At 34.8% G+C, this 16,708-nt stretch overlaps 1 protein-coding gene across 4 annotated transcripts in view; it reads left to right on the plus strand.

The window, feature by feature from the left end:
- Positions 1-16,708, plus strand: part of DACH1 (dachshund family transcription factor 1) — a 365,740-nt gene that overhangs the window by 178,067 nt on the left and 170,965 nt on the right. For all 4 annotated transcript variants that reach the window (XM_086771789.1, XM_086771787.1, XM_086771790.1 and 1 more), the window contains exon 3: positions 8,979-9,140. In XM_086771789.1, the coding sequence (XP_086627915.1) occupies positions 8,979-9,140 (162 nt within the window). The remainder of the gene's footprint in view (positions 1-8,978; positions 9,141-16,708) is intronic.

Raw genomic sequence — 16,708 nt, forward strand, 5'->3', positions numbered from 1 at the left:
TGCTGTCATAGTGCTTGGTGCAACTTGCTTTGCATACTGTTAATACGGAGAGGCAGGCAGTAGAATATTATAGGATTTGTCAGTATATATTGTAATATAAAGGTTTCTGAGTTTTTTTTTTTTGAGGGGGTGGGAAACAGTATCTACTTTAAAGCTGAATGCGATAAAACAGAGTCAAAAGAGTTCTTTAAAAATATTTTAAGTTTTATTTATACATGTAGCATATTCTTATGCTGTTAATGAATAATCTTATGAAATCTTTCTTTAAAATATCTTGAAGTAGTTGTTAATATTTTAAAAGTCTACAGAAGATACACTAATGAGAAACTATGATAATATTTCATCTCAGTTAGGGAAGGCAATTGTTTGCAGCTAACATCCTGCATTCCTTTCTTTCTCTTTTCATGAGTAGGAATAATACTGTCTTCATTTCTTGGTGGAGGCAGGAGCTTGAAATAAATCTATAGCTGACTATTCTTACCCACTGCTTTCTTTAGGCAAAAATGTTGCTTTGAGACGAAAGCCACAAAGGCCACAAAGGCTTTGATCCCACATTGAGTAGATGTCGCTGGGCTGTTTCTTCAGTGCATGGACCCAGTGCAGAGAAAAAGTCCCTCTGTGGGAACATCCATCCCACCAGGCTATCAAAGCTAAAACTGCACCAGTGTGGTCCACAGCTAAAATCTCATTTTGGTCTGAACTTATTCTGATGCCACAAATACTTATACAGTGGACTACAGTGGCTCTATTGGAAAAAATTGGCATTTCTGTTTGCAGGACTGAGCTTGGAAGTTGTAGGGAGATGTACGTCTGCCGGGCTGTCAGGCTGCCTTGACGGTGTTTAGATATTAGTTTAATCAAAGAATTGTGTGCCATTACCCCAGGATCTGTGTCAAGCTGCGGATTAGGTTTATAAAAAAAAAAACTACAAAAGCTCCTGCTGGTTGAAAGATTATGAGTATTTAGCTACATTACTGCCATTACAGGCATGAACACGTCCTTTCAGTATTGTTTTGAATTGTAGCAGTGTTGCAATTAATTAATTGTGTCCATTGAGTTATAAATTAGACTAAAGTTAAAGGCTAAGTTTTTATTAAATGGTACTGATTTTCTTATTGTTTTTGACTGTATAACTTAAACTGAAATACATTTCTCTAAATTAGACTCAAAGAATATATCAACAAAAGACATTGTAGTTAAACAAATCTAAGAATGTTAAATCAAGAAAATTCACAGAACGCTAATAACTACCAGTAACTGTCATTATGTTAAACCTTTTTTAATTTCTCATAACAGCGAGAATAGTGTTGTGAGAACACGAGATAATACACACAAAAAGAAGAAAGGAACTTCTGTTTGCAAAAAGTGCAGGGAAGTTGTTCCCATAATAAGTCATTCTATTAAACAGGAGCCATTATTGCACTCTAGCAATGCAAATGTAAAACAGAAAGTCTGTTAGGAACCAAGCATCATTGTTAGCGTAATATATTGTTTATATATATATATATATTTTTTTTTTTTTTTTCCCTTCCCACATACTTTTTTTTTTTGGAATTGCATGCTGTTTGCTTAAAGAGATTGTGGATCAAAATTCGACACTTAAGGAAAAGTTTTTTTTTTTATATTGTTCAAAGCTGACCTTTGCTTTTAAAAAGGCTTGGTCTGCACTTTTTCATCTGTTTAGAAGCATGCATTTTTGGTTAAGAAATTGAAGACAATCTCTTTGTCTTTTTCCTAAGCTGGGGAGGTTGAGATAAAAAAAGAATGCCTGCTTTAAAAGTCACACATGGCTGTAATTTAAGATTTTTTTACCTCATTGTCCATAACAGTTGAAAGAAACCTTCAATGAAAGTTTATTAACTAGGCCAGTGCCCGAGGCAATAAAGGTTCATTTATTACCAGTTTCTTGGCTGTTTTTCTTCTTCTATTTTTCCGTTAAACTCATAGCGTAAGATAATACTTCACAAAATTAAACCTTTGACCTTCTGTGGAGTTAAGTCGCCTTTGATTAGATAAAGTAACAATTTATGGTCCAGCATGAGGTTGCACATGAAATGAATAATGCAACACACTGAATGAGAACTGAGAATCTATTGCTTTTGAAAAGATGACTGTTGTTTAAGAAAGAATGTTCTCTCTTAACTGTATTGTAGTGATGGTGTATGCATTCTAGTACGATCTTAAACTGTTGCTGAAAAGTACGATACAGTGAGACAGTTATGCAGTATATATTGTTTAATTCTGTCACAGTCGCATCAAGCCAATAATAAATTTGCAGACTACAAAACCCCATTAAGCTACAACAGTTAGTAATTTGTTGTGGTATTTGAAATACACTTTATGTTCTCACTTTTTACTTTTCAGAACAAAGGAATAAATCCACAATAAAGAATAACTTTATAGAATTTAAGTCCATCAGTTCCATAAATGGTAAATATTAGTGAGAAAATAATTACATTTACACATTTTTTTTGCAACCTCATTTAACCTACCAGTAGTTCTCATTCAACAAATACAATGTTAAGATTAAGTTTTATCAACTTTAAAAAAAAAAAAAAAAAAAAATCAAGAGGACACTACTTATTTTGAGGTCAATGTTTTGTTTCTGCAACTGTGTTGTTAATTGAGGGGACACATGTAAGTAAAAAAGATTTTTAGATTTGAAGATTGCTGTGGAAATTTAGCTCTTTGCTTGTTTATTTTAAATGCAATACTCAGACCTCAAAATTCATATTGCAATTTAGGAGTAGTTACAGGAAAAAAGTCTGATTAGTCTGATGAACAACAGATGGCTTGAGCCTCACGTACACTGGTTTCCTCCCAGTGCAAGACTGGCAGTTTAATTTTAGTTGCACCCGTCTAAACCAAATCACATGGCTGAATTTTTCTAAGTATTTCTTCTTTAACAATATTCAAAATGAAATAAGTTATTTTGCTTTTATTTACATGACTCCTTTAATAATAGCCCTTTTAAAGATGTTTAAAACTTATCTGGATGAGCAGTTTATGCTAAACCATGCAAGTTAAGCGGGAAAATGCAGTAGAAGGGCCAAATGAGAATTTATTGGTTATCCTAAAAATAATGAAATTTTTAGAGTATACCGTACTGTTAATGAAATTAACATTAATGGTAATGAAATTTTTAGGGTATACCAGTACTATTGTGTTGGATCAAGCCAGGTGGCCTAATGGAAATAAGGCTTCTGGGTAACTGTGAGATTTCAGCCTACCTTATATGTAAAGAATGGTACTGACGAAACTCAGTATACTTTAGTGGAACATTACAATGTAGTCTGAAGTTCTCCTTTCTGCAATCCAGTATATGTAATCAGACCTCTGTCCTCCTGCAGATTGCTTTCCCCTTCTTGTTTTATGTATCACACTATATAAAACACCCATTAGATCAGAGGCTGAGGTTAGGATCCTGTTTCATTTGAAATAGCGTAATAAGCTACTAAAAACTTATACCTGAACTTCTGAAACCCGTGAAACCAGTGCAATAATCTAGAGTGATCGGGGTCAAGTCGTAGGAGGTAACCCCTGCCTTTCTTTCTCAGGCAGAGTTTTTCAGATTTTAGTAAGAATTTTTCTCAAGTAAGAACTTCAGTATGGAATCTGGAATTAAGTCAAGAAAAGACATGAATTATTTTAAAGTCAGTACCGCTGAAATAAACTATAAGAAAAAAAAAAAAGATTAAGCATTAATTTGAAATAATGAAAGGAGTTCTTTCAGAATTTAAATGAGATTTGGACCTCCTCCTACACAATGAATAAAGCTTTCCTGTAGAATGAACTTTCCAGGAAGTAAATGAAATTTAATGTAACACACTGCTGATAGTTGGTTTTGGTTTTCTGTTTGTTCTGTAAATGCAAAAGTAAGGTATCTTGCAAATGTTTTAAAAATCCTAAAGAAGGATGTTGTGAAAATATGTATAAATATTATTAGATTTTTAATGTACATACATATATTTATATGGAGTATGTAAAGGAAAGCAGTAGTTATATTTAAAAAGTTATTAATTATTTATTGAAATAACTATTAGGATTTATAATTACTATTAGGAATAGTTATGTGAAGGAAGTTAAAAGTGAATTAAGATCAATTACTTAAATAACTTTCTAAATTGTCCCAGGACCAAGTTTAGGCATAAAGTTCAAGAATGTGTATTTTGAGACATATTTGAGGCTGAAAAAGTTACACTCATAGTTCTCTTCCTTTTTTCCTTCACTGGCATGATGGGTTGTAAGCCAATCATGCCATCAAAACTGAAAGCTGTAAGAGCTCTCTCTTATGTCAGGGAGTAGTATTTGTTGGAAGGCAGAAACCCTGGATGTGATTTAGTGCCCACCAGTAATTCGTACACATTTTGAAAGTCTGTCATGATATATGACAGCTCTCTCGGGCATTTTGCTTTTAAAACAGAATTGTTTTCTGAAGATGGTATGTGTTTTTTTTTGTCATTGTTTTCCATTTCATTCACTCATTTTTCAGCATTAGAGACCACACATACTGGCCATACTTCTGGTCTCATTCTCACCCACGAAATTTTGACTTCAGCAGAGTTGCATGGGTGTAAATTAGACTAGAACTTGGCAGGAGAAAGCTTATGATTATATTTGGCAGAGGCAGCAGGCTGCAACTTTATTAACATAATTAACAGCTACAAACACACCCAACAGGCCAAAGTAATCTAGTGACAGAAGAGAGAAGGTCTTTGTAGGAAAGGATCGTTCACGCTTTGTTTTGGTGTTCTGCTTCTTGTTCCTGAGTTCCTACTAAGGCTTGGAGAGCTTTCAATTGAGCTGTAATTCAAATTCATGTGGCTCCTACAAGACACCTTGAACAGACTTTTGCTGATGAGTCTATAGGAACTGTCAGCAATACGGAGATTACTTCAGAAGCATGATGGCTGAATTGAACTTTACTTTGTGATGTTTTGCTTTTTGAATTAAATTGTTGGACAAGATTAATTGCATGCAGTAAGAGATTTAAATGAATAGCTTTATGAAGCATTAAAGTTCTAAGTATGTCACATGGGAAAAAAGCTGTAAGGTTTAAATGAATAAATGTATTTAATGCATAAAATGTCTAGGCTAATTTTTTAATTCCTTTACTAACATCTTTTATTGAAAAAACATACTTTATTCATCCATCTTAGTTATACTGCTGTGGTTGTGGTAATTTAATATTCCTGCTCTTTGCTAATCTTCTGGTTCAACAGAAGTAAACAATAGGTTTCATAAATTAAAAATACGCTCTTCAGAACATGCTTCTGAAGATAAAAAACAAGGCTGTAAACATTTATGACTGAAACAAACTAGATTGTTCAAATACTGCCATGATGTATCATGTATATCAATATGGCACTGATATCAGTTAGAATGCAAACAAGGTTTTAAATGATGTGCCCCTTCATTTCAGCTGGAGAATCCGCTTTACACCATCTGCCTATCAGATGGTTAGGAACCAGGACTGCGTATTAATGCCACATGTTCGATTTTCTTTCCTCTTGTAATGGTTAGATTCATATTGCTAATAGCTGTGCATGAGCACTGTCGATGAAATTTGTGTGACGATGGAGTGATGAGATATTTATAAAGCTGCCTGTCTCACTGCATAATCAGCAGGAAGAATGCCAGACATAAACAACTTATCAATTCCAGAATATTAATGACAACTACTATTGACTTTAATCCATTGAATATTTTGGCCTGGATACTCTTTTAACTGTTCAAATAAATATTTGTAAAGAATAAAAAATATCTAAGTGGCTGTTTGGCGTGATCCTTATTTTTTCTTCTCTTTCAGTTGCCTTTATAGATGACTTCTGGTTATCTTATTTTTGCAGATAAAATTTTTGTAATGAAAAGTGTGCACATCAGAAATTCCTTGGCTACTTGTAAGAGTAAAGTGACATTAAATAATGTTTGGATCAAAAGACTTTTTCAAACTAACAATTAAAAAAAAAATCCCAATTATTTACCCAAGTCTATACTGATACCTGAATTTTAAAATTTAGGATTTTAAAATACACATAGCAGCTTGTTAACCTCTTCTGTTTAGAATTTATTTGACTGCCTTTGCTAGCGAGGTAAGTTGAGCCGTGTGCTAGACAGAAAGTTTTGTTTTGTATCATACCGCAGTGCACCAGTAATTGTAGTGCTCTAGTAGCTGGCTCGGCACCTTCCTTGCCATTTGCTTGCAGTATCGTGACAGTCAAGTGATAGGGAAGAGGAACAGAAAAGCAGAAACTGTGCTATAGGTTGGACTTGCTGTGAGAAACCGCATTAAGATATAATTCCAAGGATTATTCCTTACTCACATTCCCCCCTCACTTAACACTGGTGCTTAAATGAGACATGCATTTCAGATTCCTATGGTTTAAATTAATTGCTACATAGCAGAGTTATCATTTCAATCACTTATGTGGTTGTATGAGAGAAGGAATGAAATTAGTAGTTTAATTCCTGCTTTTTAAAATTCTCATTTATTATCACAAGCATTATCTTGCGAAAATTGTACTACAGAACTAAGCAATCTGTATCACTGAGGTTCCCAGTCCCTCTCTGAAGATTATGGTTTCCTTTAGAGAGAAGCATTGCAGCCTACTTTGGGGGGAAGCACTGAAATACATTGTTTTGCAAATTTTGTGGCGAAAGAGAGTTTGTATTTTAGCAGTTCTGCAACTGGGTTATTACCTCAAGTAAGATGTAATATTTACAGGTGGGCTCACGAGCCCAATGCCTGGTGTCTATTTAATATGGTATTTACTCCAATACTTGGAAGTGCTTAAAAACTACTGGTCTAAAAGTGCACAGCTGAAAGTTTGAGGCTTGCCGTTGTATTCATTGAATGTATTGTATCTGAATATTCCTCCAAAGGATTGTTCTTTAAAGATACTAGTTTTAGCTTGTCAGTGATGTATATTAAAAAAATAAGGAAGTATAGGTTATTGTATTGCTTAATGAACACAGGATGCAAAGTAAAGTTCAGAGGTGCACCATCCCTTTTTTTCTGCAGCCTAATTTAGGGACTGTAACCAAATTTATATAATGTATAACTTCATATCCTTCCTCTAAGGTAAAAATATCATTGGAAGCAATCCATGTTATTGTCAATACCTTCTTAAGATCAGAACATGCACAATTTATAATAGTAGCAGAAGCTAGAATAAAATTAAACCCTCATATTTATCCAGCTTCTGATTTGTGTTCTGGCTTTTGGTACATCTTCTTCTATCTGAAGTAGCAGTTTTCTAAATAATATTGATCAGCCTATGCAGAATGTAATTATCACATACTTGGTAATTCTTGTTGCACTTGGAGGTGTTAGAAGTCATTCTGTGAGGAGAGTCGAGAGGCTCGAATTGTTTGCTAATCTTTATGTGGTCATGCAAAGAAATAAAAGAAAGCAACCTTGAGTCAAGCCACAGTATATTCAAGGGCACCTCTTATGCCACCTCATTGCTTTCCCCAGGATGGAAGAGATTCCTGATGTCCATTCACCTTCTGCCTTCGCCCCGCTGGGTTTTGCTTTCTGACCCTCCCTATCGCTGGCCAAAAACATGGCAAGAGTGAACTCATTTTTTTCCATGTAAGGAGGCAAAGGAGACAACAAGAGGCCCTTGGTAGCAATATTTACCTCAGCGGCCTGGGATTATTTGCTTATTTGGTCTGTGCTGCTAAATTGCACTCCTCCTCTGCTGGGCAGCAGCCCGGGCCCACTAGAATAGTAAGTTGTGCAGTTAATTCCTCTTGAGATCCATAAGACACTTCACACTTCTCAGAGTAGCTGAAAAATCAGACAAGCAGACACCTTTAAGCTAATTACACTGAATTTTTTTAAGCCTTCTCCACAGTCAGGGGAAGAATCTTGATTCAAAGACTGAGGGTCTGTTGTCCTCTTTTGGCATCACAAGCTGAGGCTTGAGATTGCATAGTTGGTTTAATACCTTCCCTTTGTTTTCTTATACTTTAATTCTCTTTAATTTCCATCTCTGCCCTCTGGATTAATTGTAGGCAGCTCTTGTGAAGTTTCGACGCCGACTTCTCTCCACTACCACCCAGGCTGGGGCAAAGGGATCTGAGTGGGGACCACAGGAAAATTATCCTGCCTCAGGGAAGAGGGCAAAACCTTTTGACATTGAGTAAAGGCTGTATCTAATTTTGAGTTTTGAAAGCATTATTGGACCATTTCTCTAAAAAATTTTGACAAAGATAACTTCTTATTTTTGTAGAATATTCTTATAAATGGCTGGATGGCAGAAATTTGGTTTGCTGGGAAGAGCATCTGGATTGCCTGAAGATGTCTTTTGGATTGGGATTAAATAGATTTAATAATTCCTCTTCTCGTCGATAAATGCCTTAATGCCCTGAAGTTTGGGGAAAGCAAAACAAATATTTTACCAATGTTCAGCATTACTATCCTTTCTTCTAAAAACACTTTTTAGAATGACCACATCTCCTTGTGTTATGTTTGAAATGAGGAATAACTGTGTGAGTTATTTCATCTGTAACTCAGAAATTATAGACCTGGTTTTTTTTGTTGGTTTGTTTTCTTTAACATGGCAAACACTTGAGATCTAAAGGTTGGTTTTTTTTTTTTTTTTTGCTAAGTTCAGTTATGTACATGCTCACTTTTTCATAGCCAGACACTTAAGATGCTATTTCAAAGCTAAGTTAGATTTCTGAAGGCACGTATTTGTATCGGCAGTTAATTGTGATTGTATTATGACTACAATTACTGGATACCAAGTTTAAGATTTAGGTGGATATATAGGAGTAACTATGCAAATAGAATGTAAAACATTTTACTTGATGAAGTTGATATATTTCAAATCAAACAAGAGGAATAATATTCTGCAATGTTCTCTGTTCATTACACAGCAAGCATGAAGGAAGAATAACAGTCTTCGTCCCTACAGTAATGAAGAATCATAGAATAATGTGTATTAAATTTTGTTCATACTTCTTTGCAGGCCTGACAGCAGCAGCTGCAGCAGCAGCAGCTGCCACCAATGCCGCCATAGCAGAAGCAATGAAAGTGAAAAAAATTAAATTGGAAGCTATGTCCAACTATCATGCAAATAATAACCAGCATGGAGCAGACTCTGAAAATGGAGATCTGAATTCAAGTGTCGGTAAGTCTACATCACACCATTATTATACATTTGTAATGTTCTGCTGTGTTATTAAAATGGTGATCCTTCTGGACTTCCTTCTGAACTCCTTGATTTGGTGTAAAAAGTTGCATATTTGTTTTCCTTTTCTTACTGATCTCAGTTTTATTTTGTATCTGACCTTTACACCAGCATTCAGCATTGTTGTTACTATTACAAAAACATTCTTTCCTTTGCAGGTTACTTTTGCAGACTCCAGTTAATATTTTCCATGAAAGAAAGTGGTTTGATTGCTTAGAGTTCATTTTTCAAAGTACAGGTGGGGTGACAGATGATGGTGTCAGAGTGAAATTTAACAATGTCTCCTGCTCAGTGTGCTGGGTATCGACTTTAGGTAATTCAGAACACAAGCTTGAAAGCAAAATATTTCACACTTTCATGTGCCCTGTGACAAAAGGAAAACATACATACACAATAAATTATTGCCATGCTCTGCAGTTCCTATCGTATTTTATTTTAATAAACACATTCTTAAAATGTAGTTAACAGGTTTTTCCATTTCTTAAGCAGCCATCAGCAACTCTTGTTCTTTCTCAAAAAAAAAAAGAATTGTTTCAGTATACTTTATTCATTTGTTTGGACGATTTGTTTTGCTAAAGCATACTTCAAAGCTAGAGTAACTTTTTGTTGTTGTTGATTAAATCTTTAATCATCTGTGTGTGTCTGCTGTAAATGTTTTGTTATGCCATTTCATTGTATTGGCTCCTTTTATCATGTTGAGACAGTATTAACTCAGCAACAGAAATTCAATGACAAAGAGGTACGTTCAGAAGACTGCAGGCAAGATTGGTGTATATTGGAATAAAATGGCTTAAGATAGGGATTTTTTTGTTTGTTTTTATATTAGCTCTTCATTTTTATTTTTTTTTTTTTAGTTTTTCTTCTCCTAAATACCTTTGAAATGAGTCTTAGAGAGTTATATACTAGCCTTAACATAAATAAATATGTGTTTGTGAACAGTGTTTCTGTACAGTTCAGTAGGCATCGGTAGGCTGTTATTTAGAAATAATGTGAATAGCAGTTCAAAGAACTGATTCACCTAGACACATACTGTTTTAGATAACAATATGTATGCTTTACTGCATAAGGAGAGAAACAGATTTTTTTGGTTTTCCTTTTAAATAAAGACTTTTAAAAAAGCCTTTGCGATGACAAGTAAAATAGTCTTAATGCAGTTGTGTTAGTACTCAGATGCCAACACATGCAGTCAGTAGAATATTGGTGGAAAGATTGTCCTTTTGGAGACAAGACAAGAGCAAGTAGAGAGTAGGTGTCTTCGAAATCTGGGAGGAGGAGATAGGTACAAATGAACTGGAAGGACCAGGTGGCCCCTAATACATTGGAAGAAAAGTGAAGTAAGGAGAAAGATTTTTAAAAATGTAAATACAAACTGTCTGGATAAAGAGTCTGTACTAGAACTAGAAGCTAAATTAGACTTGGTTGAAAGCATTATGTGAAATAAAATGTTCAAATATTGGACTATGGAACTGGTATTCTGCTTGGCAGTTCTAGTGACAAACAACTTGTACATCCATGGAAATGGAAAGGTTAACAAATAATCAACATGTAAATCATAGAATCATAGAATAGTTAGAGTTGGAAGGGACCTTCAACGGTCATCTAGTCCAACCCCCCTGCAAGAAGCAGGGACATCCCTGACTAGATCAGGTTGCTCAGAGCCTCATCCAGCCTGGCCTTGAACGATTCCAGGGATGGGGCATCCACCACCTCTCTGGGCAACCTGTTCCAGTGCTCTACAACTCTCATTGTAAAAAATTTTTTTCTAATATCTAATCTAAACCTACCTCCTTCTAATTTAAACCCATTACCCCTTGTTCTATCACAACAGGCCCTACTGAACAGCTTCTCCCCATCTTTCCTGTAGGCCCCCTTGAGGTACTGGAAGACCGCTATCAGGTCTCCCCGGAGCCTCCTCTTCTCCAGGCTGAACAGCCCCAACTCTCTCAGCCTGACGTGAAGTGTTTGTAAGAGAGTGAATGGAAGGAATATCTGAATTTCCTCTGAATAAAAAAGAAAAAAAAATCTATTTTGAAATTTTTGTTTGAGGCATAATTTAGATTGCTGATCTGCTCTTACACAGCTTAATCATTTTCCCCATTTAAGAAAATACATTCTAGCTATTTTAGTAGGGCAAAGTCAGCAAAGCAAGATTACTTATTGTCATTGTCAAAATTTCCTCTCAGCCCTTTAACTTACTTGTTAACTTCAGTTAATTTCCTGATTTAACTAAATGAAGAATTGAGTTAATTTTGTTCAGAAAAAAAAAAATGGCTCTTCTGAATAGAGTGAATAAGCATTCCAGTGGTCTCCATTCCATGAGGAATGGCTCTGGAAATTCAATGTGCTTGTTTGTGTATCCAGTCTTGAACTATAGTCTTCCTACAGAGGTTTTCTCAGAAATAGTTTGCATTTATTTATTTCTTTTCTAGTAAGCCCTATCTAGTGTCCAGGGTTGTTATGCCTATGGAATCAGAGAACTGATTCCTAGTACTACTAATACTGGGTGTTATTAGGTTCATTAAGAGTTAAGTCTCTATTTATTATTGCATTTTTTGAAAATTAGCATCTTGTATTATCTTGACAAGAACTCCTATTTCAAAAGTGTTGCTTTGTAGTAGGTGTGTGCTTTCTCCCCCACCCCACATTTTTTTTTCAGATGTTTATTTATGTCTTTTCAAATAAATATTATCAAGTCCATATATCATTAATGTTTAAATTATGGCTTGTTAGGCATAGATTTGAAATGATACCATGCTGAATGTTGACAAGAGGAAGGATAAAACAAAATAAAATAACTTAATATTGGTTTATATTTTAAATTGTACTATGTGCCTAACCAAACTGAAAAGGAACAAACAAACCAACCTGGCTAAAAGCTTAATCGATAAATCTTAGCCCATATGTAACAGGCATTATGGCATATTAGTGCACATGGATTCACTATGCTGTGTTCTTAGTCTGTTTCAGCACCTATGTAAGAGAAGAGAAATGAAATATGGGCTCTTGAGTTGAATTGTTAGGTTTACATCTGAATTGTCTTGCTTTTTATTTTTAATCAGATGCTTAATGTGACTTACAGAAGTCATTTTTGTAGATGAACATTGTATAATTATATGGAGCACTACACAAATTTATTAACTTGGTCCAAAAGGTTACTGAGTGAAGGGAGTTAAAGGAAGCCAGTGATACTAATAAGTAATTATTTTATATCCCTCAGTTTTGCATGGTAACCTTGAGCTTGCATCCTCCCACCAGAATTATCATTGTAGAAGACAGGCAAAAAAGGAAAAAAAAAAAATTACAGAGGAAGCAGAGTGAGGTATTAGCACACTGAGTAAAATATATGGCTGCAACGCCTTTCTCCCCCATCCACAATCAATTGGATTCTTTTAGTTTAATATTTACTTGCTAAGATGAGATGCTAGTCTGCATGGTGATAAACAGTCTGCTACTGGCATCTGAAGGTGACCTGTCAGTTCATATGGACAAATCTCCTGCTTACTGAAATGTACAAAATAAATCATTAAAGCAGGCAGGTGCTCATTCCCAGATTTAAATCACCATAGATTTATGATTTGAATTAATGCTTCATTTGGTCATAGAAATAGATGCTGAGACAAATGATATGCAGTGGTTGGGGCTTCCATACTGTAGCCATCCTAATATTGATTACTGAGATGTCTTTGCAATCTCTTGTTTATATCAAGTACTGTCTTGTGACAGCTTGGCTGATACGAGCTACATTGCAGATAAGAAGGAAAAATGTCCCGGGTTCTTTTTAGTGGCAATTCTACATACAACATGCAGGATAGATAAATTATTGAGGTTTTGTTTAAAAAAAAAATGAATTTCATTTGGCAGCAACCAAAAAATAGATTATACTGTGTGTTGTTTATTTATTTTTTTTTAATTTAATTGCAGAAATAAAAGAAGGAGAGTGACAAGGTCAAACTTGAAATTTCATTGAAGAGGTTCTGCTTTTTTTTGGTCACATCTTAGGATGATATTAGGATCAGTTGTATATTTACCATGTAATGCTCCGAAGGTACGGATAGGTAAAGAACCTCAATTATTTCCTTGCTGCTTACATACTTACTGCCCTCCTATCAAACTTCATTAACCTGCAGCAGCAAAAGATAGAAGCCTTTAAAAATAAATATGTTTAAAGCTATTTCTGTGAGCTAGGCTTTGCTATCTATAACTTGGTAGGAAGTGAAGAACAGTCCCTATACTTTTGCTTCCCGAACATTTTATATAATGAAAGCACTATGCATAGACTTTAGGGAATACTCAAAGGTTTTGTAAAGACCTTTGCCACTTGCTAAAATCTGACTCATAAAACTTGTAAACAACTATCAACAATAGTAAATTACTTGCTTAGCAGGAAGTGAGTTCATATCTATTCAAAATGTGATCTCAAAACAGATGTCCCAAGAAAATGTCATTGTTTAAACTACATTCATACAAAAAAAAATGCTATTATTTCTTCAAGGAAGTGAAGCAATCATGAAGACTTTGGTGTTCTCAGTTTCTAAACACAGTTAGGAAATACAAGGCAACATTTTACACTTGGCTAGCACGTTAATCCATAAACAACCACAAAATGTGTTGAAAATTAAGAGGTTTTCTTGGCATGTTAGGTTTCCTATTCATCCGCATTACCTTGCAATATTTAAAATGATGAGACAAATGCAAGGTTTCCTGTGAGCTGTTGTTCAGAAGTAACGGTTGCTTGCATACTATTATTCTTTTTTTTTTTCATCCAGAATCAGAGATAAGATGATTTAGGTGAAATTATTTTTCTCCAGTGACCTTGCCCAATAATAGAACAGTACAAAATGCAGTCATTTCCTTTTTCTAAACACACGTGTCTATTTTGAAGGAAAGAATTACTTTTATGGTTTCAGGAAAAAGTCTTGGAGACCTTGAAAAAGCAAATAAAAGGAAACAGAGAATGCAGGCCACTGAGCACAGCTCTGCAGTTGCACATCTGATTCTCTGCCTTGGCAATGTTAATGAACCTCAAATCCTCCCTATAATTAGATGAGGGAATTGCTTATATTTTCAAACAGATGATGCTGCTATAATGAAACGATTGACAGGGAACTTAAGAGTGTCTACAGTAGTCATTTGGTTTCCGGGTTTTGTTGGTAGGTTTTTTTCCTTTTCTTTTTTTTTTTTTCTCTCTCTTTTTTTTTTCCTTCCCCCCTCCCCTTTTTTTTTTCCTTTTTTTTTTTTTTTTAACTGTAAAAAGAAAATTGGCTGTAGATACAGGTCCTGGGAGAGGTAGTAATTTACACAGAATGCTATGACAGGTGTCTTTGTATAGCATAATAAAATGGAAGAGAGAGGGGAATGATGGGCAGGTACAGCAATTTTTTGGGAAGGGGTGTCCTGTGCTTATTCTGCTTGGGTTCTTTAAAAGGGGCCGAGACTCAAGAGATGGATCCGGATTGAGTGCACAGCTGTAACTGCTGATGAGCTAATTGCTCCTTATCTCTCAGCCCCATTCATCTTCATTTTTTACCAATTACTGAGAATTATCTGTGTTCTCAGTTGGATATGAGAGTTAATCCTTTTTGGTTAAGCTGGCAGTACTGTGAGCAGATTCCAAATCATAGGGTGAAAAAGCCAGAGCAAGCTTGTTCTCAAACTCTCTCCAGTTCAATGACAGTATCACTAATTCATAAGAATTTTTGTATTGTTTAACAGATTAAACACTGTTGTTTTTTTTTTTACTTTAGTGCTTTTATTAATATGTATTTTTCCTTTAGTGTAAACTGAATGCATGTATTCCTAGGTGGATGAACGTGCTCTCTTTCTAAAAATATTCACTTGCAAAAATGAAAATAAGATAAACAATAACTTCAGACCATAAATATTATTTGCAATATTCCAGTGTTTATTGTATGCTATGTAACAATTCTTTTAAAGACAAGACTGTACCTGTAACTTTGACATCATGGGACATTAAGACAAAAGCTTGTCAGTGCTACGTATCTACTTTTGTAAACTTCTTTGAGATCTGTGGATGAAAAATGTTGTCTAGGCGCTAGCAAAGGCATGATTATACAGCCTTAAGGACAAATGTGCTGTTGAGCACATAATATTTCAAGCTAAAGGAATACTTTCATAAAACTGTGCTTTGGGAATGCACAGAATGTCAGAAGCAGATCATTTGGTTATAGTCAGGTTACTAAACTTTATTTTAGAATTTTGCTTGACTTCATGATAGCATGGGAGAAAAAGTCTTGAATTTCATAGGTAAAGTATAATCTTAGTCTGTCAACTGAGGATATGATTTCTCTGAATCTGCTTCCCTAGCCTTTAATTATGATTGCTAAATTTGCTAAACAAGAAAATGAATTGGATGTTATGATCTGAACTCCAGGTAGTAAATTAAGCGAATTATTAGCAAAGATTCAGCGTTTCATGTTGGACAGTCAGTTGTGTTATAACTATGAGTCTGTCACCTGGATTAAATCTGGACTGTGGGATTCATTGGAACAAATGTAGACATTTGCATCTGAGTTAGTCACCTTAGATTCAACAGACACAAGCAGGCAATCGTAGGGGTGATCCATCTCATTCTGAAGTAGATGGCAAAAGCAGGTCAGATAAATTGCACCTTAAAAGTGCTTAGTTGCAACTGCTGAGTTGTAGTTATGTAACAAAAGTTAAACGACTTAATCTTACTCTCAGTGCATGCAACTAGTATTTTCTGGAGTCAGGTTTGAATGAGTTAACAGCTCCTTCCAAGACAGTGGTACAGTAATGGCAAAATAGTGCCTGAAATGGAAGTGAAATGGAAGAGAAAAAAACAACAAAAAAGCTGCTCTTAGAAACAGCAGGTGAGACGGTTAGGTATTCACCCACAAAGCTATTTAGATTTAATATGCTCTCAGTTTCTTCTGATTGTATAGATATATCGCTCCTGAGAAAAGTGATTTTTACCTATGTGAGATATACTGAGACATACTGAGGAAACAGGCTTCTAAAACTGCAGAAGCAAAAGCTTCCTGTGTGACATTTGTGCTCTGAGTCTGCTATGAAGCTGTATCAAGTTCATGGGAAAAAAATCTAAATGATTAAGTCTATCTTGTCAACAAGATAAAAAAAAGGCTATTTATATTGTTTGATCACATTTACTTTATTTCCTGTTCCATGAAAGATAATCCTAATTGGATAAATAGTTAGATAATTTAATCTTCAATGTGATTTTTTTTTTTTTCAAAATACATGCTTTATTGTTATGGCCATTTTCCTTTTTAGTAGTGCATTGTAGGAAAATAATGAAATTGTTAAGCTTTTATTCAGCTTTGTTTCATTGTTATTTGTTATCAGCAGTAAATACACTTAAACATGATAGAATTATTGTTGTCATTCATATATATATATATATATATATATAGAACAAGGGACCAAAAAACCCGTTTCTTTCATTTTTGGAACAGAATTTTAAAATTTCACCTTTTTCTTACTGTGTGGTGTGTCTGTTCCAGAATGAT

This window comes from Chlamydotis macqueenii, chromosome 1 (assembly GCF_036417535.1).
Source record: "Chlamydotis macqueenii isolate bChlMac1 chromosome 1, bChlMac1.mat, whole genome shotgun sequence".
NCBI lineage: Eukaryota > Metazoa > Chordata > Aves > Otidiformes > Otididae > Chlamydotis > Chlamydotis macqueenii.